This window comes from Pristiophorus japonicus, chromosome 17 (genome assembly GCF_044704955.1).
Source record: "Pristiophorus japonicus isolate sPriJap1 chromosome 17, sPriJap1.hap1, whole genome shotgun sequence".
Taxonomy (NCBI): domain Eukaryota; kingdom Metazoa; phylum Chordata; class Chondrichthyes; family Pristiophoridae; genus Pristiophorus; species Pristiophorus japonicus.
In genome coordinates, this window is record NC_091993.1 from 28,130,393 (window position 1) to 28,156,217 (window position 25,825).

At 44.6% G+C, this 25,825-nt stretch overlaps 2 protein-coding genes across 4 annotated transcripts in view; both read right to left on the reverse strand.

The window, feature by feature from the left end:
* c17h15orf61 (chromosome 17 C15orf61 homolog) overlaps positions 1–25,825 on the reverse strand; it is a 333,965-nt gene that overhangs the window by 66,945 nt on the left and 241,195 nt on the right. The window lies entirely within an intron of this gene.
* iqch (IQ motif containing H) overlaps positions 1–25,825 on the reverse strand; it is a 182,352-nt gene that overhangs the window by 52,987 nt on the left and 103,540 nt on the right. For all 3 annotated transcript variants that reach the window (XM_070858531.1, XM_070858532.1, XM_070858530.1), the window contains one exon: positions 3,853–3,973. In XM_070858531.1, coding sequence (XP_070714632.1) covers positions 3,853–3,973 — 121 coding nt within the window. The remainder of the gene's footprint in view (positions 1–3,852; positions 3,974–25,825) is intronic.

The window sequence follows — 25,825 nt, forward strand, 5'->3', positions numbered from 1 at the left end:
CGAAGCCCCATCTGCTCTCTCAGGTGGACATAAAAGATCCCATGGCACTATTTCAAAGACGAACAGGTGAATTATCCCTGGTGTCCTGGTCAATATTTATCCCTCAATCAACATCCTAAAACAGATTATCTGGCCATTATCACATTGCTGTTTGTGGGAGCTTGCTGTGCGCAAATTGGCTCCTGTGTTTCCTACATTACAACAGTGACTACACTTCAAAAAGTGCCTCAGTGGCTGTAAAACACTTTGGGATGTGCGATGGTCGTGAAAGGCGCTATATAAATGTCTTCCTTTTTCCTTTCTTTTTGGGTTGGCGGGGGGGGGGGGGGGGAAGATATAATCAGGCAGGGTTCCGCTTCAGATCACTATCCAGTTACCCCCACAGTAAAGTATGTGCGTGTGTCGTGAGAACAAGGTTGGGTTCAATTATAAAGCCAACCATGACCAAACAGCTTTCTGACACTAACTGTGTCGGCTCACACATGAAGAATGTCCACTTGATAAGGGGCTTCAGGGCAGCTAACAGCCAGTGACTGAGGAAGCACAAGGAAAAATAACCGTAATTTATGTTGTGTCTCATAAGAACATAAGAATTAGGAGCAGGAATAGGCCATTCGGCCCCTCGAGCATGCTCCGCCATTCATAAGAACATAAGAACATAAGAATTAGGAACAGGAGTAGGCCATCCAGCCCCTCGAGCCTGCTCTGTCATTCAACAAGATCATGGCTGATCTGGTCGTGGACTCAGCTCCACTTACCCGCCCTCTCCCCGTAACCCTTAATTCCCTTATTGGTTAAAAATCTATCTATCTGTGACTTGAAAACATTCAATGAGCCAGCCTCAACTGCTTCCTTGGGCAGAGAATTCCACAGATTCACAACCCTCTAGGAGAAGAAATTCTTTCTCAACTCGGTTTTAAATTGGCTCCTCCATATTTTGAGGCTGTGCCCCCTAGTTCTAGTCTCCCCTACCAGTGGAAACAACCTCTCTGCCTCTATCTTGTCTATCCCTTTCATGATTTTAAATGTTTCTATAAGATCACCCCTCATCCTTCTGAACTCCAAGGAGTAAAGACCCAGTCTACTCAATCTATCATCATAAGGTAACCCCCTCATTTCTGGAATCAGCCTAGTGAATCGTCTCTGTACCCCTTCCAAAGCTAGTATATCCTTCCTTAAGTAAGGTGACCAAAATTGCACGCAGTACTCCAGGTGCGCCTTACCAATACCTTATACAGTTGCAGCAAGACCTCCCTGCTTTTGTACTCCATCCCTCTTGCAATGAAGGCCAACATTCCATTTGCCTTCCTGATTACCTGCTGCACCTGCAAACTAACCTTTTGGGATTCATGCACAAGGACTCCCAGGTCCCTCTGCACCACAACATGTTGTAATTTCTCCCCATTCAAATAATATTCCCTTTTACTGTTTTTTTCCCCAAGGATGACCTCACACTTTCCGACATTGTATTCCATCTGCCAAACCTTAGCCCATTCGCTTAACCTATCCAAATCTCCTTGCAGCCTCTCTGAGTCCTCTACACAACCCGCTTTCCCACTAATCTTAGTGTCATCTGCAAATTTTGTTGCACGACACTCTGTCCCCTCTTCTAGGTCATCTATGTATATTGTAAACAGTTGTGGTCCCAGCACTGATCCCTGTGGCACACCACTAACCACTGATTTCCAACCAGAAAAGGACCCATTTATCCCGACTCTCTGCTTTCTGTTCGCCAGCTAATTCTCTATCCATGCTAATACATTTCCTCTGACTCCGTGTACCTTTATCTTCTGCAGTAACCTTTTGTGTGGCACCTTATCGAATGCCTTTTGGAAATCTAAATCACCACATCCATCGGTACACCTCTATCCACCATGCTCGTTATATCCTCAAAGAATTCCAGTAAGTTAGTTAAACATGATTTCCCCTTCATGAATCCATGCTGCGTCTGCTTGATTGCACTATTCCTATCCAGATGTCCCGCTATTTCTTCCTTAATGATAGTTTCAAGCATTTTCCAACCTACAGATGTTAAACTAACCGGCCTATAGTTACCTGCCTTTTGCCTGCCCCCTTTTTTAAACAGAGGCATTACATTCGCTGCTTTCCAATCCGCTGGTACCTCCCCAGAGTCCAGAGAATTTTGGTAGATTATAACGAATGCATCTGCTATAACTTCCGCCATCTCTTTTAATACCCTGGGATGCATTTCATCAGGACCAGGGGACTTGTCTACCTTCAGTCCCATTAGCCTGTCCAGCACTACCCCACTAGTGATAGTGATTGTCTCAAGGTCCTCCCTTCCCACATTCCTGTGGCCTGCAAATTTTGACATGGTTTTTGTGTCTTCCACTGTGAAGACGGAAGCAAAATATTGTTTAAGGTCTCCGCCATTTCCACATTTCCCATTATTAAATCCCCCTTTTCATCTTCTAAGGGACCAACATTTACTTTAGTCACTCTTTTCCGTTTTATATATCTGTAAAAGCTTTTACTACCTGTTTTTATGTTTTGCGCAAGTTTACCTTCGTAATCTATCTTCCCTTTCTTTATTGCTTTTTTAGTCATTCTTTGCTGTTGCTTAAAATTTTCCCAATCCTCTAGTTTCCCACTAACCTTGGCCACCTTATACGCATTGGTCTTTGATTTGATACTTTCCTTTATTTCCTTGGTTATCCACGGCTGGTTATCCCTTCTCTTGCCGCCCTTCTTTTTCACTGGAATATATTTTTGTTGCGCACTATGAAAGAGCTCCTTAAAAGCCCTCCACTGTTCCCCAATTGTGCCACCGTTTAGTCCTTGTTTCCAGTCTACTTTAGCCAACTCTGCCCTCATCCCACTGTAGTCCCCTTTGTTTAAGCATAGTACGCTCGTTTCTGACACAACTTCCTCATCCTCAATCTGTATTACAAATTCAACCATATTGTGATCACTCATTCCGAGAGGATCTTTTACGAGGAGATCGTTTATTTTTCCTGTCTCATTACACAGGACCAGATCTAAGATGGCTTGCTCCCTTGTAGGTTCTGTTACATACTGTTCTAAGAAACAATCCCGCATGCATTCTATGAATTCCTCCTCCAGGCTACCCCGTGCGATTTGATTTGACCAATCGATATGTAGGTTAAAATCCCCCATGACTACTGCCGTTCCTTTTGCACATGCCTCCATTATTCCCTTGATTATTATTCAATGAGATCATGGCTGATCTACCTGAACTCCACTTTCCTGTACTGTTCCCATATCCTTTGATTCCCTTAATATCCAAAAATCTATCGATTTCTGTCTTGAATATACTCAATGACTGAGCGTCCACAGCCCTCTGGGGTAGACAATTCCAAAGATTCACCACCCTCTGAGTGAAAAGGTTTCTCCTCATCCCAGTCCTAAATGACCGACCCCTTATTCTGAGATGGTGACTCCTGGTTCTAGACTCCTCAGCCATAGGAAACATCCTCCCTGCATCTACCCTGTCAAGCCCTGTCTCATGACATTTTGCAGAGGTATTGGGAGAGACAAATGCCACACCAAAGAAAGAATGATTTAGGAAGGGTGACCAAAGATTTGGTCAAAGAGGTGGAGTTTAAGGAGGGTCTTAAAGGAGAGAAGGGAGGTGGGAAGTCTGAAAGGTTTGGGGATGGAATTCCAGACAGTGGGGACCAGGCAGCAGAAGGCACAGCCGCCAACGGTGGGTTCGCTGTGAAGGACTTTGGGACACACAGAGGGTATGAAAGGCACTATACAAAAATCCATGATCTTGCTTTAAGAAACTCAATGCAACAATTTGCTTTAAAAATAAACATGAGATTTCGCGTGGCATGCCAAACATGTTATCAAAAGAAAAAGTTATACCTTGACAGAGGAATGTTTGTAAGAACCTTTCCCATGTTGGGAATACTTCCTTATTAACCGGCTGTGCGTGCTCTGCCAAAATCCCCGGCAACTCCTTGGTCAGCTTCAGCTCTGCAGGTTCCTGCGTAACAAACATTAGCTGAGATTACACACAAATAAGTGAAGTGTACTTTAAAATGGGAACTGGAAAATCAACTGTCATGTCAACAACAACATGTATTTATATAGCGCCTTTAATGTAGTGAAACGTCCCAAGGCGCTGCACAGGAGTGTTATGAGATAAAACAATTTGACGCCAAGTCGCATAAGGAGAAATCAGGGCAGGTGACCAAAAGCTTGGTCAAAGAGGTAGGTTTTAAGGAGCATCTTGGAATAAAGAGAGGTAGAGAGATTTAGGGAGGGAGTTCCAGAGCTTGGGGCCCAGGCAACAGAAGGCACGGCCACCAATGGTTGAGCAATTATAATCAGGGATGCTCAAGAGGGCAGAATTTGAAGAGCGCAGACATCTCGGGGTTTGTGAGGCTGAAGGAGATTACAGAGATAGGGAGGGGCAAGGCCATGGAGGGATTTGAAAATAAGGATGAGAATTTTGAAATTGAGGCGTTGCTTAGCCGGAGGCCGTTGTAGGTCAACGAGCACTGGGGTATCAGCCACACATGCAAAGATGACAGCTGATTGTTTTCTATTGCTAGCATCACTTGCGTGTTTCTGTGCTGTACTTCCCCTTTATCCTGTTTCTATCTCCTTCGCTCCTAAAGGACATGATTGGCTACATACATACAGGGATTGGATATGAATTGAATTGGTAGGAGCTTTAGAGGGGGTTTGTGGGGAAATTATTTCACCCAGAGGCTGGTGGGGGTCTGGAACTCACTGTCTGAAAGGGTGATAGAGGCAGAAACCATCATAGCATTTAAAAAGTACTTGGATGTGCACTTGAAGTGCCGTAACCTACAAAGTTACGGACCAAGAGCTGGAAAGAAGGATTAGGCTGGATAGATCTTTGTCGGCCGGCACGGACACGATGGGCCGAATGGCCTCCTTCTGTGCTGTAAATTTCTATGATTCTACGATTCTAACTCCTTGGTACTGCGCGCATGTGCTCATCCTTCATTTGTGTGGCTCTTGGGCCTCATTGGTGGGAGCCCGATACTGGTCTCACTTGGGGTGCACACTTGCAGAAGGGGTCGCTGGACAATGATTATGAGTAGGAATCATAGCCGATTTCCCCATCCCTAGGCAAGGGTTGCTGAAGCTAAGTGTGGCACCCACACTTACCCGCTACAGCCGAAATTATTTAGCTCATGTACAGATCAGGAACTGATTCTGGCATGTTGTGGTCAGTACCACACCACATGGTGCATTTAGCCATTGAGTCCTCAGGAAAGCTAAGTGGATTTTTAATTGTGTCCTGCTGTTTGAAGTCTTTTTGTAACTTATTATTACAGACATGGCCTGCTGTTTTCTGTTGGTTGCACCTGCTGTTTGTGTGATGGCGGCAAAGGAAGTGATTTAACATTCATTCATACAAGGAATTTGAGCTCATCATCAAAGCTGATGCTCTATTTCAGTGCTGAGGGAGTGCTGGATTGCTGGATATGACACCATTTGGATGAGATGTTAAACCATCTGACAGTTCCAGTGGTTAATGTAAACATTAAAGATCCCATGGAACTATTTGAAAAACAGGGAGTTGGCCCAGTATCTTGCTTCATGCGTACTTTGCTTAAGAATTCATAGCAACACATTGCCATTTAGAACTAATTGGTTTATTAACAAAGGTTTAACAATCACACTACACATTACCAGTTCACCCACCAGGCTCACAACTGCATATCTCATCGTGGATGACCTAGGCCCAACTGACTTGAGCCTTGTGAACATCACGTAACTGGCTAAGCCACTCACAATTCAACAGCTCTACAACTATTTTGTTGTTGAACATTAATACAATTGCCCCCTGATTAAAGGAGAGCACTAAAACCAACAAACTTAAACAAATTAAACTTTAGACAGTCAACTTAAATCAAATTAAAATTTGGTAGCCTGGGGTGATGATGCACTCTAGTCCCTCCGGCGTCCACCTCTCGTGGAAGGCCGCGAGCGTGCCGGTGGACATCGCGTGCTCCATCTCCAGGGACACCCTGACTCGGATGTAACCGCGGAAGAGAGGCAGGCAGTCGGGCTGAACGACCCTCTTGGCTGCCCGTTGCCCGGACCAGTTGATGGCCACCTTGGCCATGCCCAGGAGCAGTCCTACGAGGAGGCCTTCCGACCTGCCCGCTCCCCCCCGCACAGGGTGCCCAAAGATCAGGCGTGTGGGACTGAAGTGCAACCAGAATTTGAGCAGCAGCCCCTTCAAATAATGGAATAGAGGCTGCAACCTCACACATTCAACATAAATATGGCACGGACTCCTCCAGACCTCAGAAGTTGCAGGCGGCTTGGGAGTCCGTGAACCGACTTAAAAACTTCTTGCACAGGACTGCTTCATGCAACACCCTCCAGGCCAAGTCCCAATAACTAGAGGGAGGACTCCCACGTACAGAGCACTCTATTGGGGACCCCCGCCTCCTCCGGACGGCAAGATGGTGCGCCATGGCGTGTCCGGACGGCAGATCAACAGCTCTACAACTCTTTTATTGCAAAACAAAATTAAACAGTTAAATCAAGTGCCCCCTGATCTGTGGGACACTCCAAACACTTTTCAAGGCCCTTTTTTGTTTTTTTTGTTTAAAAAAATTTTTTTTGTGTTACTTTGGGCACTACAACCATAAATTTTACAAGTGCTCTCTATAAAAGGGGAGGGGGACACTAAAACCGGCAATAAAAACAAATTAAACTTTAAAACATATAAAATCAAATTAAAATTTGGTTGCCGGGGGTGATGGCACATTCCAGTCCCTCCAGCTTCCACCTCTCGCGGAAGGCCGCGAGCGTACCGGTGGACACCGCGTGCTCCATCTCCAGGGACACCCTGGCTCGGACGTAAGCGCGGAAGAGAGGCAGGCAGTCGGGCTGAACAACCCCCTCGACTGCCCGCTGCCTGGACCGGCTGATGGCACCCTTGGCCGTGCCCCGGAGCAGTCCTACGAGGAGGCCTTCGGACCTACCCGCTCCCCTCCACACAGGGTACCCAAAGATCAGGAGTGTGGGACTGAAGTGCAACCAGAAATTGAGGAGCAGCCCCTTCAAATAATGGAATAGGGGCTGCAACCTCACACATTCAACATAAATATGGCACAGACTCCTCCAGACCTCATAAGTTGCAGGCGGCCTGGGAGTCCGTGAACCGACTTAAAAACTTCTTGCACAGGACTGCTTCATGCAACACCCTGCAGGCCAACTCCCCAATAAATAGAGGGAGAACTCCCACGTACAGAACACTCTATTGGGGACCCCCGCCTCCTCCGGACTGCAAGATGGTGCGCCATGGCGTATCCGGACAGCAGATCAACAGCTCTACAAACCTGTGAGCATACCCACAGGTGCATACATTGCACTGCTCTTGACCATCGTCACTAGAGTGACTCACTGATCATTACTCCTATTGCTGTTTGTGGGATCCTGCTGTGTGCAAAATGGCTGATGCATCCTATCTCATACCAAGTGCCTCCTGATTGGTGCAGATTGTTGGCAGGTGTGTGATTGAGGGTTGGGGTCAAGCATTGAGAAGTTTGTGAGGCTGGTGGTGCAGTTAGTAGGAGATGGCTTTTGAAGATGCAGTCACTGACCCTGACCAGCGGTCGAAGTTCATGAGCTTCTTTGGGCACTGGAGCCAGGTGGTTTGTGGGAGGGTGGCACTGCTGGCAGTGATGGCCTCGGTGATGTGGTCCCACATCGTTCTTTCTGGAGGGCCTCCTGGCCCCTGTGGGTAGAGGGCCTGTCTTGCAATGTTGACCCCTGGACAAAGCTGGAGTGCGGCCTGTGAGACCCTGGGTGCCCCTTCCCTGGCTTTCTGAGCCATTTGTGTTAGTGTTGAGGCATTTTTCCGATTTTTTGAAGGTGGGAAGGGAAATCAGCTTTAAGAACTGAATATTCACATTTGGGACTTCGTTTTAATGTTAAATATTTTTTTTAAAGGCAGAAAGGGCTGATAACCACATTGTTTCACCTAATTTTAATTTGTATTACTTCAGTGTGCATGGCCCCTTTAATTGTCAGACCTCTTCATTGCCCACAATTTCTAGCGAGCTCCACAGCCTCAATTCGAGAGACTGTGGGAAGCTGCAACGCCGCACCTAGACTGGAACTTCGTCTCGGATGCCTCCAGCAACGCCACCAGGACGGCACTGCATGGAAAGTAAGCGCTGCAACCAACAATCTCCATCCCCAGACAACTTTTGTTCCATTAGCATTGCAGCCATTTTCAGTGGCCATTAACTAATTTCTCCCCCCTCCAGTCCTACAATCGCTCCCACTCGAACTCTCCATTCCTCTGACAATGTCCTCCTGTCAATCCCTTCAACCCACCATTGGTGGAAGGACCTTTAGCTGCCGAGTCGCCATGCCCTGGAATTCCCTTCCTAATCCCCTCCGATTCTCCAACTTCCTCTCGGAGCCTCCTTTGGTTACTCCTCATCAGTGTTCCTTTTTCCCCCCCCTTATGTCTTTGTGAAGCGCCGTGGGAGCTTTTTGCTATATTAAAAGGCGCTATATAATTGCAAGTTGTTTAAGAGTTTCCCCAGACGATATGGTGATATATAAATGCTGGTTATTCTTTTGTGCTGCAGGGACTATCGAAATCTTTTCCAGTTCAAATTATTATTAGAATGAAGTTGCTGGTGTAAACTGATGGACACAGCTGGGAATTAATTTCAGAGTTCGACACCCAGCATTGGCAGTCCAGCACAGGAGCATCTCAAAGTCCTGACTCAGCTGCCACACAATAAATTTTAGCAGAACATCAAAGATTTTTTTTAAATTAGTTATGGGTGGGATTATTTCACTTGAACAGTGGGACCTTAGTCTCGAGTATTCTTTAATGTTTTATTTCTAAAATGAGGATCACGCTTCTTTCTTCTTCCTTTCATCCCAGTTGAGCTGCATACTATCCTCAGTAAAATGAACGATCGGGTGACCTGCCCACTGACCTTCACCAATGTTACTCCAAAACCAGCCGTTGGGAGTTCTGTGAATGGAGACCTGCGTGATTCTATTTCCAGTCTGGCTTCCCCAATCTACATCCATTAGGTTGCTATCCTACAGCAACTCAGCTGAGATAAAGTAGTGTGCAGGACAATGAGCTGTTCCTCTTAGAATATCCCTGCATCACTCTCTGACTAGGAGAACAAGCTCCCTAAATCTGTGCCATTGCTGTTACATTGGGGGCAGATTTTACGGCCCTTTGCGTTCCGTTTTTCTCCTCGGAGCGGCGGCAATGAAGTGTTGTGGGCGGGCGGTCAGCCTCCAATGCTCCGCGGGTGTTTTCGGGGCCGGTTTTGCGACGGCGCAGAACAGCAGCGCCCGGAAGAGCTGCGCCTGTGGGCCTGGTTGTGACACCGGCACGCTTTTTGATTCATGCCCGACCCGTACGCCCCACAGCGTGCCCCACAGCGTACCCCACAGTGACCGCCTGGGAAATTGGGCGGTCCAATCTATACCGACAGCAGTGAGGTAAGTAATGCAGTCCGAAGGTAAGTGTGATTGTTTTTTCTTTTAATTCTTTTTGCGATTTATGTTGTGGTGGCGTGGGCTATGTATTGGTAATGTTTTTGTGGGGTTTGTTCAGTATTTTTTTTCTCTCCAGGCGTCTCTCGGAGAGCTGCCCGTCCGGCTCTTTAGCTCGGGATTTTCCCACGCTAACACTTTAAGAGAGGTGTGCAACGCCTCCCTTAGCGCTGCGCCTGAGACTCAGGGCCCAGCTGCCCAATTTTGATGACTGAGGCGCAAACTGTTCCCGGACGCAAACTTTACTGCCCCGAAATCATCAAAGCCGAAAATCCAGCCCTAGATTTTTCGAGGGATGCACCAGGCCAGGATGGGAATGACTAGCCTTTGATTTTCCTTCCTGTTTCCTCTTCAGTGCTTTCCATTGCAGAGGTCAAAAAATTCCCCATATGGGGAGTTGGGTGCTGAATACATATCCTACCACTTTGTGGTGCAGCCATTCAATGGCCAGTGCTACTATTCTGCTATACAACATAAATGAGCTTTTATTTAAATGCAATCATTGTCCCAATCATCCCACAGCTCCCGTGAAAGTTTGGCTCTCTGTAAATTTACCAGTTTACAGTACTTTCGACTCATTTAATGGGATATTGAAATGAATGCCGTAATTCAGAGCAATATATATATTTAAACATTATTAACCCTAATGCTACCTAAGAATTAATTATTACATTTTAAATTTATTCGGGAATGGTTAGTGCAGCACGCCTTAGCAATTCTGCAGCCCTGTCCTCATGCTATATAAGATCAGAGATTTCCCTGCTTTTATACTCCATCCCCTTTGCAATAAAAGCCAAGATTCCATTGGCCTTCCTGATCACTTGCTGTACCTGCATACTATCCTTTTGTGTTTCATGCACAAGTACCCCCAGGTCCTGCTGTACTGCAGCACTTTGCAATCTTTCTCCATTTAAATAATAACTTGCTCTTTGATTTTTTCTGCCAAAGTGCATGACCTCACACTTTCCAACATTACACTCCATCTGCCAAATTTTTGCCCACTCACTTAACCTGTCTATGTCCTTTTACAGATTTTTTGTGTCCTCCTCACATATTGCTTTTCCTCCCATCTTTGTATCGTCAGCAAACTTGGCTACGTTACACTCAGTCCCTTCTTCCAAGTCGTTAATATAGATTGTAAATAGTTGGGGTCCCAGCACTGATCCCTGCGGCACCCCACTAGTTACTGGTTGCCAACCAGAGAATGAACGATTTATCCCGACTCTCTGTTTTCTGTTAGTTAGCCAATCCTCTATCCATGCTAATATATTACCCCTAACCCTGTGAACTTTTACCTTGTGCAGTAACCTTTTATGTGGCATCTTGTCAAATGCCCTCTGGAAGTCCAAATACACCACATCCACTGGTTCCCCTTTATCCACCCTGTTCATTACATCCTTAAAAGAATTCCAGCAAATTTGTCAAACATGACTTCCCCTTCATAAATCCATGCTGACTCTGCCTGACCGAATTTTGCTTTTCCAAATGTCCTGTTACTGCTTCTTTAATAATGGACTCCAACATTTTCCCTACCAGATATTAAGCTAACTGGTCTATAGTTTCCTGCTTTTTGTCTGCCTCCTTTTTTAAATAGTGGCGTTACATTTGCAGTTTTCCAATCTGCTGGGACCTCCCGAGAATCCAGGGAATTTTGGTAAATTACAACCAATGCATCCACAATCCCTGCCGCTACTTCTCTTAAGACCCTAGGATGCAAGCCATCAGGTCCAGGAGATTTATCTGCCTTTAGTCCCATTATCTTACTGTGCACCACCTCCTTAGTGATTGTGATTGGCTTAAGTTCCTCCCCCCCCACCATAGCCCCTTGACTATCCACTGTTGGGATATTGTTAGTGTCCTCTACTGTAAAGAGTGATACAAAATATTTGTTCAGAGTTTCTGCCATCTCCATGTTCCCCATTACTAATTCCCCGGTCTCGTCCTCTAAGGGACCAATATTTACTTTAGCCACTCTTTTTTCCTTTTTATATACCTATAGAAACTCTTGCTATCTGTTTTTATATTTTGTGCTAGTTTACTTTCATCTTCCCTTTCTTAATCATTTTTTTAGTTATTCTTTGCTGGCTTTTAAAAGCTTCCCAGTCTTCTGTCCTCCCACTAGTTTTGGCCACTTTGTATGCCCTTATTTTTAATTGGATACCATCCTTTATTTCTTTAGTTAGCCACGGATGGCTCTCTTTTCTCTTACACCCTTTCCTCCTCACTGGAATATATGCAGGTCAGATACAATGAGACCATGGCTCCTGTCCCACTGTGCACAGTCTGGGACAGAGGCCGGGTCTACTGATAGGAGGGAATGCCCAAGGTGAAGTGTCCGTCATTGGTGCAGCTCAAAAATGGTGTGTCTGACCAAGGTGCTGCAGCAGTTGCAGCACTTTCATTCTCCCCAATTGTTTATAACGTTAGAAATTAAGTTAAGGGTATGCAGAGAGCAATTTAGTATGTACATTTTAAGCATTTGTACAAGAACAACGGTGATCGTAATTTCTACTCTGTAGTTTTAAATTACCATTTTAAGGTAATAGCAACTGAAATTATGGCATGCTGCACCAATATAGATCCAGTTTAGTACAAGTTAAATGAGATCTTTAAAGCTTTGTTTCTTTTAAATTCTTTGAGTGAAAAACACACACTGCATAAATGAAATAGGTGAGAGAGATCAGAATGGGAGTGGAGCGGAGAATTAAAGTGACAGGTGACTGGAAGCTCGGGGTCACACTTACGGACTCTCCGTACTCGGCCTCTTACACTGTTCCAATGAAGCTCAATGCAAGCTCAAGGAACAGCATCTCATCTTTCGTTTAGGCACTTTACAACTTTCTGGACTCAAGATCGAATTCAACAATTTCAGACCCCATTTATTTTCTTCTGTTTTTTTCTCTTTCCCATGGCTGCTTTTGCTGATTCAGCTATCTCCATTTACATCCTATATAGACTCACCTTTTGTTTCTTAACTTGTCCCATTACCATCTCCTTTTACCTTGCACTATCATCCATTTTGTCTCTTAATCTCCCCTGCCTTCCACCCTCACAGACCTTCCCTGTTGTGTATGTAAACCTGTAATTATCATGTCTAACCACCAGAGGGCTTATCCCCTGGAGTCCCACAATCCCTTGGGAGCAGCTGTATATAAGGAGGCCTCACAGGCTGGAGAGGCACTCTGAGATCTGTTATAAAGGACTACGGTCACACCTCACTTTGAGCTTGCAGTATCTAGTCTGACTCTTTAGTCAAGACATAACATTCCCTTTTGTTCTTTCTTCCCCGCCCCTCTTTTCCTGCCCCTACACTTGCTTAAAAACCTGACATCTCTAACTTTTCCCAGTTCTCTCTCCACAGATGCTGTCTTACTTGCTGAGTATTTCCAGCATTTTCTGTTTTTATTTCAGATTTCCAGAATCCGCAGTGTTTTGCTTTGTAGCACTGCATAAAAGCCATAGGTTGACTTATCTGGTTCTCTGCCCAGACTGAAATTCTTTGCATTCAATGTTATTCCCTCATTTCCTGAGGTACTGACATCACTGAGAGACGTTCCACAGAGGCAACTGACTCAAGTGCCCTGGACAGTGAGTGAACTTACATCTCCTGGACTATTAGTCCAGGCCTCCTGATTACTAGTCCTGCAATATAACCACTACGCTACCATACTCTTCATGTAAAGTTAATTATCTCCTATCCCAGAAGAGAAGTACATCATTGAGCCCCTCAAGCCTGTTCTACCATTCAATTAGATCATGGCTGATCTTTACCTTAATGCCATCTATCCATAACCCTTGCCTAACATAAAACTATCAATGTCAGTTTTGAAATTTTGAATTGATCCCCAGGTTCAACAGCTTTTTTGGAGAGAAGAGTTCCAGATTTCCACTACCCTTTGTGAGATGAAATGCTTCCTGACATTGCCTCTGAATGGTCTAGCACTAATTTTAAGGTTACGCCCCCTTTGTCTGGACTCCCCCACCAGGGGATATTGTTTATCTTTATCTACCCTATCAATTCCTTTAATCATCTTAAACATCACAATTAAATCACCCTTAATCTTCTACACTCAAGGGAATACAAGTCTAGTCTATGCAACCTGTCCTCATAATTTAACCCATCCATTGATGCTGATCTAAAATGGCTCCGAGATGCAGTTGACTCATTGTTGCATTACTCTGCTCACCCTTGTTTTGTAGTGCTTAAAAATGTATCTACCTGTATTTAATTTTTAATTTTACTGTATATTGTCCAACCTGGGGACTGCTCACAGGAGAAGGTGCCGTGCAAACAGTAAGCAATTTGGATCACATTCATTTGGACTGAAACCAAATAGGACTCCCAATCACACAAAATGTTCTGCCTTTATTCCCCCTCCTCTCCAGAGTGCCGACTCCTACTGGGGTATGGTCCCATGGGCATTACCAGCTATCCATCACAACCAAACTTAATCTTATCACCACCCAAAATCCACACAAGGGTACTTTCACTGGATTGCGATCAAGAACGTGAACCTAGGCGAGACTATGTAAATGCAAGTCCTTCCCTTTAGGAACATAAAACAGGCTATTCAGCCTCTCATGCCTGTTCTGCCATTCAATTAGATCATGGCTGATCGACACCTCAAGTCCATTTACCAGCCTTTCCTCCATATCCCTCGATACCCTTACCAGACAAAAATCTATTGATCTCAGTCATGAAAATTTCAATTGACCCAGCATCCACAGTCTTTTGGGGCAAGCAGTTCTAGATTTCCACGAATCTGCGTAGAAAAAATGCTTCCTCATCTCACAACAAAATGGCCTGGTTACAATTTTAAGCGCTGCCTCCCACTTTTGAATTCCAACACTAGAGGAAATAAGTTTCTCTGTATCTACCCTATAGAATCAGTTTATCATTTAAAAACTCGATTGGATCTCCTCTCGGCCTTCTAACCTCAAGGGAATACAAGCCAAGTTTATTCTTCCTGTCCACTTATTCTGGTCAGTGCACTATAACCCGTCCAGGACCAATATATCTTTCCTGAGTTGCCGTGCCCAAAACCGATCAGAGTACTCCATGATGTGTCTGACCAAGCCTCTGTGCAACCTCTCAACAGGACCTTGGCAATGCAACTGTGGTATTGCAATGGCTAAAAAAAACCTTTAATGGCTAAATTACTGTCAGCTTGGCAGTGTTTTCACCTCTGGATTAGAGGGTTGGGCATTTGTGCCCCCCCCCCCCCCCCACCAGAGCCTGAGCATATAACCTTAAGGAAATAGCCCTAGAAATAGTGGATGCATTGGTGATCATTTTCCAACAGTCTATCGACTCTGGATCAGTTCTTATGGACTGGAGGGTAGCTAATGTAAAACCACTTTTTAAGAAAGGAGGGAGAGAGAAAACAGGTAATTATCGACCGGTTAGCCTGACATCGATAGTGGGGAAAATGTTGGAATCAATTATTAAAGATGAAATAGCAGCACATTTGGAAAGCAGTGACAGGATCGGACCAAGTCAGCATGGATTTATGAAAGGGAAATCCTGCTTGACAAATCTTCTAGAATTTTTTGAGGATGTAACTGGTAGAGTGGACAAGGGAGAACCAGTGGATGTGGTGTATTTGGACTTTCAAAAGGCTTTTGACAAGGTCCCACACAAGAGATTGGTGTGGAACATTAAAGCACATGGTATTGGGGGTAGTGTACTGACGTGGATAGAGAACTGGTTGGCAGACAGGAAGCAGAGAGTTGGGATAAACGGGTGCTTTATGTACAATATACATTAATGATTTGGATGAGGGAATTGAGTGTAATATCTCCAAGTTTGCAGATGACACTAAGCTGGGTGACGTTGTGAGCTGTGAGGAGGACATGAAAAGGCTGCAGGGTGACTTGGACAGGTTAGGTGAGTGGGCAAACACATGGCAGATGCAGTATAATGTGGATAAATGTGAGGTTATCCACTTTGGTGGCAAAAACACAAAGGCAGAATATTATCTGAATGGCGGCAGATTAGGAAAAGGGGAGGTGCAACGAGACCTGGGTGTCATGGTACATCAGTCACTGAAAGTTGGCATGCAGGTACAGCAGATGGTGAAGAAGGCAAATGGTATGTTGGCCTTCATAGCTAGGGGATTTGAGTATAGGAGCAGGGAGGTCTTATTGCAGTTGTACAGGGCCTTAGTGAGGCCTCACCTGGAATATTGTGTTCAGTTTTGGTCTCCTAATTTGAGGAAGGATGTTCTTGCTATTGAGGGAGTGCAGCGAAGGTTCACCAGACTGATTCCCGGGATGGCAGGACTGACATAGGAGGAGAGACTGGATCGACTGCGCCTGTATTCATAGAAAGATATAAAATTCTGATGGGACTGGACGGATTAGATGCAGGAAGAATGTTCCCGATGTTGGGGAAGTCCAGAACCAGGGGACATAATCTAAGGATAAGGGGTAAGCCATTTAGGACTGAGATGAGGAGAAACTTCTTCACTCAGAGTTGTTAACCTGTGGAATTCTCGACCACAGAGAGTTGTTGATGCCAGTTCATTGGATATATTCAAGAGTGAGTTAGATATGGCCCTTACAGCTAAAGGAATCAAGGGGTATGGAGAGAAAGCGGGAAAGGCGTACAGAAGTTGCATGATCAGTCATGATGGTGGTGCAGGCCCGAAGGGCCGAATGGCCTACTCCTGCACCTATTTTCCATGTTTCTAATGCAGGCTAACACTCTAGTGCAGCACTGCAGGAATGCTGCATTGTTAGAACATAAGAAATAGGAGCAGGAGTAGGCCATCTGGCCCCTTGAGCCTACTCCACCATTCAATAAGATCATGGCTGGTTTGATCGTGGCCTCAACTCCACTTTCCCGCCCGCTCCCCAAAATCCTTGACTCCCTTATCTTTCAAAAATCTGTCTATCTCCACCTTAAATATATTGAATGACAGCTCTCTGGGTAGAGAATTCCAAAGATTCACGACCCTCACAGAAGAAATTCCTCCTCATTTCCGTTTTAAATGGGTGGCCCCTTATTCTGAAACTATTCTCCCTAGTTCTAGATTCCCCCACGACGGGAAACATCGTCTCTGCAGCTACCCTGTCCAGCCCCCTCAGAATCGTATACGTTTCAATAAGATCACCTCTCATGCTTCTACACTCCAATGAGCATAGGCCCAACCTGCTCAACCTATCCTCATAAGTCAACCTCTTCAGCTAAGGAATCGACGTCGCGAACCTTTCCTGAACTGCCTCCAATGCAGATGGCATCCTTTGGGTAAGATATTACACCGAGGCCACTGTCGCCCGATTGCAGTGGTTCGGGTGCACTATTTCAGGAGCAGGGACCTCTCCAGATGTTGCAGCCAACACTCCAGCTCTGTCCAATACTACATGGCCACTCACCTCACGTGCGATGTTTCTGATGCAGGATGGTTGCTACATTTGTGTACAACACAGTCACTGCTCTTCTAAAAAAACAAATTCTTCATGCAAACATGAAAGAGACTATATAAATGCAGATGCTCCTCAGTGAATTTAAAACAGTAATCTAATGGCTGTATTGCTTTTGTGATTTAATATGCTACTTGAATCTCCACATCCCAATTAGTTTATTGCCTTTTTACAGCAATTCTGAGGGTGCTGCTTACTATCCTCAATGTAAAAAGTATATTTTTAAAATTGAGAAAAGCTCAGTTATCAATGTTTGCAGTATGAGAGCAGAAAAAAAGTATTGCACAATCCCCTTGTAAAAGGGATCCGTCTGTTAGCATATTACTATACAAATGCTTCATTTTTTTTCGTCTTTCACTGTTAATGGAAGATGTTTTGTAAAATATTTGTTGCATCTATTGAACCCATCTGAGACAATTTCCTCTTATATCTAATGACCCATCACGCTTATGTGAAATGCAATTCGATGTGGCTTCAGCATGCATTAAGTGGAATTGAGAGCAGCATACAGGCTCTGTGTCCACATAGTATTATCTGCTCACTCTTCCTTGAGAGGCTGCATCGCTCATTATCCAGACTTCAACCCCAGTTCCACAGAAAGGCTCAGGTCTGTTTAAAACTGGAGCCTTTTTTTTTTATAACATAATAGGAGCACATATGTTAAGCTGGAACACATAAGCAGAAAATAACTGCTTTAAATGCCTGGCACAGGACCCAGACGCTCTTCTGCCTTGCACTCTCTTCTGTTCTGCTACATTTTCCTTTCTTAAATACCACATGGGGTCCACTTTCTTCTTTTCTTTGGCTTAATTACCCTTCTTCAAGCTGAGACCAATTAGGCTCAATAATTAAAGTATACACATGTAGTTTAGGGTTAAAAAAACACTGTGCCTGGATGCAGGTTTTTATTTTCATTTCAATTATTTTTTTGTGCCAATTTTCTACCCTCCTTGCTAGGTAAGTTTCCAGGGGCTCCTGCTGCTCTCTGACATCTTCCCCAAACTGGTCATTCTTCATGGGTGATATTGGCGAGTGTCAGTCGGCAACCAACCTTGAAAGGCATCACAATTGAGCTTGATCCTGTTCCTCATCCAACATTCGTACATTTATACTTTTCATTGGAGAGGTCACTGGAGAGTGGACTGAGCTGGCCAAATGTTTCCCTCCCTTAGTCAGGGATGGGGAGTACAATTGTCACCCTGACTAAGCTCAACGAACTCAATGCAGACTAGGAATCAAATCTGGGACCTTTTGGTCTGTGTGGCTCAGCCTTCATCAGCTGAGCCTGCAGGGAGGCTTTTTAAAAAAAAAAATCTTTTAAAGTTAGGTGCCTATCAAACAGCATAAACTGTCATCCATGTTCACCATATTAACAGGTTTATGAGGTGCAATTAATTAGGCACCAATATAGTCAAAAACCTTGAACGTTTCCTACACAGCCCTCTAATAAACCTGTCACTGTGATATAAGACAAAATTAAATAAAAAAAACGTGTCAGATCATTTTCACAGCATACATGACAAAACTACTTTTTCCGTTTTCTGGTCACATATTCCAATTATTTTGCACTGTAAACTTCTATCAGGTTTAGATTGAACAGATATTCCCCTCACCTTCTTCCTTAGTCGACAAAGGATCTGGTCGGTCTTCTCCTTACCACACTTCTTTTGTTACTTCTGCTGCACTTTACACTGCATTTTCTCACATTACAACAGTGACTGCACTTCAAAAAGTACTTCATTGGCTGTAAAGCGCTTTGGGACGTCCGGTGTTTGTGAAAGGTGCTATATAAATTCAAATCTTTCTTCATTTCATTGCAAACTCTCTGCCTCTCTGTCTCACTCTCCTCCTGTAAGACGTTCCTTAAAATCTACCTTTTTAACCTAGCTTTTGGACACCTGTCCTAATATGTCCTATTATGTGGATTGGTTGTTAATTTTATTTGATAATGGTCTTTGTGAAGTGTATCAGGCCATTTTACTACGTTAAATGCACAGAGAGCTGTGGAGGCTGGGTCTTTGAATGTAATTAAGGTGGAGATACACAGATTTTTGAATGATAAGGGAGTCAAGGGTTATGGGGAGCGGGCGGGGAAGTGGAGTTGAGGCCAGGATCAAATCAACCATGGTCTTATTGAATGGTGGAGCAGGCTCGAGGGCCCAAATGGTCTACTCCTGCTCTTATTTCTTATGTTCTTATGTATGTAAGTTGTTATTGGTTTTTGTTCTAGAATGAGATTCCACATGGGGTGGAAACTTGCAGGGCTTTCCTTTCCAAGTGTACTTAGCCAATAGTTATAAATGCTTACCCCTTCCATATTCTTCAGATGGTCGCAGCACAATTTCAGCCCCCATTCCTCTGCCTTCCCAATAGCTTTGGCAACCCTTCAGAGTGAACACTCATTAATCCAACCAGTATTTACCACTATCAATGTGACAACAATTACATGCAGAAGTTTAACACAAGTCTTACAGATTGCCAAAATTCAACTGCTGAAAAAGGGCCAAATGCTTCCAGACTGTGAGATACTGAGATTTGGAATATAAAAAAAGCGCTCAGATAACATAACTCGGAAGAGCTGGTTTACAAAGTATTTAGTTTATACAAAACTTTTATTTAAATAGTAAAATACTGCAATTAAACAGTGCACAGAAAGAATGAGGGTGGGTGTAATGTATGCACCTAGGAGTATGCTCACAGGTTTGTAGAGCTGTTGAGCTTCATGGACTCCCAGGCCGCCTGCAATTTCTGCGGTCTGGAGGAGTCCGTGTTCCATGTCTATGTTCAATGTGTGAGGTTGCAGCCCCTATTTCAATATTTGAAGGGGCTGCTCCTCAAATTCTGATTGCACTTCAGTCCCACGTTCCTGATCTTTGGGCACTCTGTGCGGAGGGGAGCGGACAGGTCAGAAGCCTCCTCGTGGGCCTGTCCTGGGCATGGCCAAGGTGGCCATTAACGGGCAGCGGGCGGTCGAGGGAGTCATTCAGCCCGACTGCCTGCCTCTCTTCCGTGGTTACATCCGAGCCAGAGTGTCCCCGGAGATGGAGCCGCAATGTCCACCGGTACGCTCGCGGCCTTCCGCAAGAGATGGGCGCCGGAGGGACACCCCCGGCAACCAAATTTTAATTTAATCCTTAATGTCTAAAGTTTAATTTGTTGAAATTTGTCGGTTTTAGTGCCCCTTTCAAGGGGGCACTTGATTTACAGTTTACACTAAAATAGTTGTAGAGCAGTTGAGTTGAGAGTGGCTTAACCAGTCGCATGATGTTCACTACTCAATCAAACCCCAGACAGTTGGGTTTGGGGGATCCACGATGAGGCAGGCGGTTGTGAGCCTGGTGGATGAACTGGTAATGTGTAATGTGATTGTTAAACCTTTGCTAATAAACCAACTAGTTTTTAGTAGCAATGTGTTGCTACGAATTTTTAAGCAAAGAACCAATGTAGCAAATACATTACAATGGGGAACTGCAGCAAAAGGTTTCATGAAATTCCTGGATCTTCAGGTTGTGCAGGTTGGGTTGTGCAGTATTACAGAGAGCAGCCGAAATTGTCTTACATTACAGCGAGACCAGTTCAGACGAAGGGTCATCGACCTGAAACGTTAACTGTGTTTCTCTCTCCACAGATGCTGTCTGACCTGCTGAGTATTTTCAGCCCTTTCTGTTCTTATCTCACATTGCACTGCATTGCCAAATAAAAATTACACTTGCAGTGGGCGGCACAATTATTGTGACAGAAAAATAAAAGGGAATTCTCAAATTAGTAAGTAAACAGAAAGAGAACTACTCCCCAAAATGGTACATTTTTTTTTACAACTTGTGACGTTAAGTATTTTCTTCTCCCTGGGACACACACTAACTGCCGTCAAAACCGCTATTGGGTGATCTGTTTGCAGGTCTTTGCCATTGATACTCTAAACCAGGTGATAGGAGGTGTCCAAGAATGAATCTTCCATCTGATATTCCTTCACTACTAAACTAAAGGACCGTTCGGGGGAGGAGGGGGAAGGGAATATTCCACTTTGGTGTTAAATGTTGATGGTCCAACAAACTGCGCCACCCCATTCAGATGAATCACTTTTTCCCCTCTCATTTGGGTCCAAGACCGCAAGGTCTTTTTGTGTGCACCTTCTGAACAATTGCACCCCATTCCTTTTGAGGTAAACACCTTTTTAAAAAAATTACAAATTGTCCTTTGTTTACAAAATGTTGGCAACAATTACATAGTATTTAATGAACATGGATTTTTGACATGGTAGATTGAGCCAGCAAGTGAGCTTTACAGAGTGATAGAGATGATGGACAACACTGAGCACTGACTCAAGATAAACACATCAACAACAACAACAACTTGTATTCATACAGCATCTTTCACGTAGTGAAATGTCCCAAGGCACTTCACAGGAGTATTATGAAATAAAGAATTTGACACCGAGCCTCATAAGGAGAAATTAGCGCAGGTGACCAAAAGCTTGGTCAAAGAGATAGGTTTTAAGAAGCGTCACGAAGGAGGAAAGAGAGGTAGAGGCGCGGAGAGGTTTAGGCAGGGAGTTCCAGAGCTTGGGGCTCAGGCAATAGAAGGCACGGCCACCAATGGTTGGGCAATTACAATCAGGGATGCTCAGGAAGGCAGAATTAGAGGAGCGCAGACATCTTGGGGGGTTGTGGGGCTGGAGGAGATTACAGAGATAGGGAGGGGCGAGGCCAGGGAGGGGTTTGAAAAACATTGTCTAATAAAGGGCGTCACCCAGAACGTGAATCAATCGCTGATGGACTTGCTGTGTGTTTTCACCATTTTTCTGCTTTTATTTCATATTTCTTGTTTTTCTTTTAATCCTACATACTTGCAAAGACTAGCTGTGCTGTTTTATTTTGCCCAAGTTCAGCTACTGCAATGTATTTAACTGCGTAAAACATTTAAAAACCTTGGTTTTAAATGGCGCTATTTACCATATGCTTGCTATTTGCATCAAAAGGCATCACATGTTTTCAGAGTCTATGGAAAGATTCAATCCTGAAAGCGCCAGTAAAAACCCCATTTTGAAAACGATTCCTCTGATAAGACGCTACATACTATGGCAGTGCTTTAGATGGATCTACAAGATGCCATGCAACTATTGATGAAAGAGCATCTTTCCAGCTTTAGCCAACATTCCTTCCTCAGTTAACACCAGCAAAAAAAAGATTAACTAATCAATCATCTCTTTGCTGATTGTTGCATCTTTCTGTGCATAAAACTACGTAACAACAATCATTGCACTTCAAAGTCATCAATTGTGAAGTGCTTTGAGTTGTCGCTGAGAGAAGTGATAAGGTGCGATATAAATGTGTGTCTTTCTAAACCCTCACGGGGAGTTTCCGGTATAGTAGATGCAACAGTTACTGCATTGTAAAAAGGCCGTGTTAATATGCATTTTTTTTGATATGCATGTATGAAATGTAACAAAAATGCTGGAAATACACAGCACTTTGGCTATCACCTGAAAGAGAAAAGAAAGGGGTAATCTTTCGGGTGTGACCCTCCAACAGAACTGGCAATCCCTGTTTATAGGCTTGACAAAAAACAAAGAGGGAAAAGCTTCGCCCAGCTGACTTCGAAAAGGTTACCTTGGAGCATCTCTTTTACACTCAGACTTTTCTGACTATTTCATGACAGTCTGCAGCAGTGCCGTTACTCTTGCTCAACGTGGATATTTAGGGGAATTGTTACATACGGTTTTACGATACGCCTCTTTGCTACAGTGTTCACGTTGTGCAACGAAAGGCAGCTCTGTACTAGCAAATGTTGTCATCGGCAGCAGTCCTCGCCAGCTTAGGCTTTCAAACGTTTGGATAGAGATGCGGAAGGAGATTCATTTTTTTTTTTTTTACTGTTCCTTTCTTAATACGGCATATTTTAGAACATTCCACCCTGCAGGGAAGGACCCCTATTGCTCCACCATATTGAAATGTGTGCCTGATGATATTTTATAGGACAGGCTTACAAGATCAGACCTGATTAAACATCTGAAGATGCAGACGCTCTTTTTTTTAAAAATTAAAGCATAAAACACATATATTTTTCGCTGAAATAATGACGGATAATCTGAACGCTCATAACCGATTCAAGAGGTGTAATATTACAATAAAACCGTCCAGACACACAAATTCTGTCATATCATTTTGGCACGTTGCTTGCATTGTGGTGTCGAGATTAATACTCTGAATATTTCACCATGATAGTCAGAGGGCCCACTGATGTACCTGCCCGGCCGACAGGTGTGCCAAAAATTTAGTAAGGAGAATGTGTTTTTTTTTAATCTGGTTGTGCAGCAGTTAAGATGCTCATTTCACATTATTGTAGGTTGGCGCCTCAGGGGCTTATCTGATAATTGAATTCACCAGGGAAACAGATGATCAGTTTTATCAGCTCTCAGCTTGGCTGCTTGGTGGGGCACCCCGTGGAGGCAGAGAGACCTGGGGGGATAAGGGGGGGGGGGGGGGCGGGAGTGTGAGAGGAGGGGGAGGCGGGTTAAAACTGAAAGGAAACTGACACGGGCTTTCTTACTGTGCAGCAGACATGCCTCCTGCTGGCTCAACATGGCGTAGCACAGTGCAGAGGTCTGTGCGTCCGTTTAGTGCTGCATTTCTGTTCCCCGTCTGCACCCATAGGCAGTCCCCAATCCAGTGCCATCGCTCCACTGTAAAGATGGTACTGCTGGTGCTCATCACAGCCAATCACCTCACAAGGTGGTCCCTCTCCCCACTGTCAGCAGTGTGAATGCACGGGTTGCCATTCTGTCCACGTTCGACCAGCTCCGTTGGGCGGGCCACATTGTCCGTCCGCATGCCCGACACAAGACTCCCAAAGCAAGCACTCTGCTCGGAACTCCTACACGGCAAGCGAGTCCCAGGTGGGCAGAGGAAATGTTTCAAGAATACCCTCAAAGCCATCTTGATTAAGTGCAACATCCCCACTGACACCTGGGAGTCCCTGGCCAAAGACCACCCTAAATGGAGGAAGAGCATCCGGGAGGGCGCTGTGCACCTCGAGTCTCATCGCTGAGAGCATGCAGAAACCAAGCGCAGGCAGCGGAAGGAGCACATGCGGCAAACCAGACTCCTCACCCACCCTTTCCTCCAACCACTGTCTGTCCCACCTGTGACAGAGATTGTAGTTCCCCATATTGGACTGTACAGTGACCTGAGAACTCACTTTTAAAGTGGAAGCAAGTCTTCCTCGATTTCGAGGGACTGCCTATGATATTGATTTGCATTGGAGGCAGTTCAGAGAAGGTTCACCAGGTTGATTCCTGAGATGAAGGGATTGTCGTATGAAGAAAAGTTGAGCAGGTTGGGCCTGTACTCATTGGAGTTTAGAAAAATGAGGTGTGATCTTATTGAAACGTATAAGATTCTGAGGGGACTTGACAGGGTAGATGCAGAGAAGATGTTTCCCCTCGTGGGGGTATCTAAAACTAGGGGGCATAGTTTCAGAATAAGGGGTCGCCCATTTAAAATGGAAATGAGGAGGAATTTCTTCTCTCAGAGGGTCATGAATCTTTGGAATTCTCTGCCCCAGAGAGCTTTGGAGGCTGGGTCATTGAATATATTTAAGGCGGAAATAGACATATTTTTGAGTGATAAGGGAGTAAAGGGTTATGGGGAGCGGGCAGGGAGGTGGAGCTGAGTCCATGATCAGATCAGCCATGATCTTATTGAATGGCGGAGCAGGCTTGAGGGGCCAAATGGCCTACTCCTATTTCTTATGTTCTTATGTTTTACCCCGTATATGCCAGCAATCCTCTGCCTGCACTGCTGTCCCCTTTCCCCCATCCAGACGCTCAGGGGAAGGATGTTTTTTATGCAGTATCGTAGCCAAAGGCCTCACCACATTTTCAAAGAACACAGTTCATGCTTTTACGTCTTGAAAAATGCAAACGTGACTTGGAAGCAACTGCATAATTGCCAGGTTGTGTGCAAGTAGCTGCTTCAGCAGTGATCGAAATCTGGACCCGCAACGTAACTGGGGCGAGTTCCAGAACACCAGCACCATTAGCGTGTTGGAGAACCTCCTCCATACAGTATAATATCCACCTACTGTAACTGAATGAGAATAAGTGAAAACCATTGATCTTAGGAGGATGGAAGAGTGGCGAACAAGTTTCTCTCGCTAATGTTGCAGGTACCACATCAAAAACAGGAGAAAAGGTGTTCACAAGATAGACACAGGTGAGGCAGGGCATTCACCGCAGCTTAGCTCATCCATCTTGAAGTAGTGCTTACTTATAGCATTTGGCATCTTGTATACTTCTATAAGGTCCCTTCTCAATTTCAAGGCTAAAGAGCCCTGGTTTCTCTTGTCTTTCCTCATAACTCAATTTTTTGACACTAGGGATCTGCTAATCTACTCTGCCTCCTTGGCTTGAATGTTTCCCTTATGTCCTCAAATGTATAGATGAATTATAATTGCATTTTAGATACAAACACAGCTACATATCATGTGATTGTTAAGGTATCCAAATATTCCCCTGAAAGATATTCTCGGACAGATATTTTGCTTTTAGGTGTGCAGTACGACAGAATACGTTGCACAAGAAAATGAGATTACACAACTGGAGACAAAAAGAGAACAAAAATGAATGTGCGAAAGACAGAGTGAGCAAGAAAGGCCTGACAATGACCGGTTCACAATTCATCTCACAGGAATAAACATATTTCCCCCTCAATATGTTTCAAAGTGTATAGACAGTCGGGGTAGTTCCGTGACCCCGTCTCGGAAGGAGTGCGAGTCAGAGATGAGGCGACAACACTGTACCCTCAATTCTCCGACCCTGGCGAGGGCAGCTTCCCGCTAGGAGAGCGGATTTACCCCTAATATCTGCATTGACTGAAAT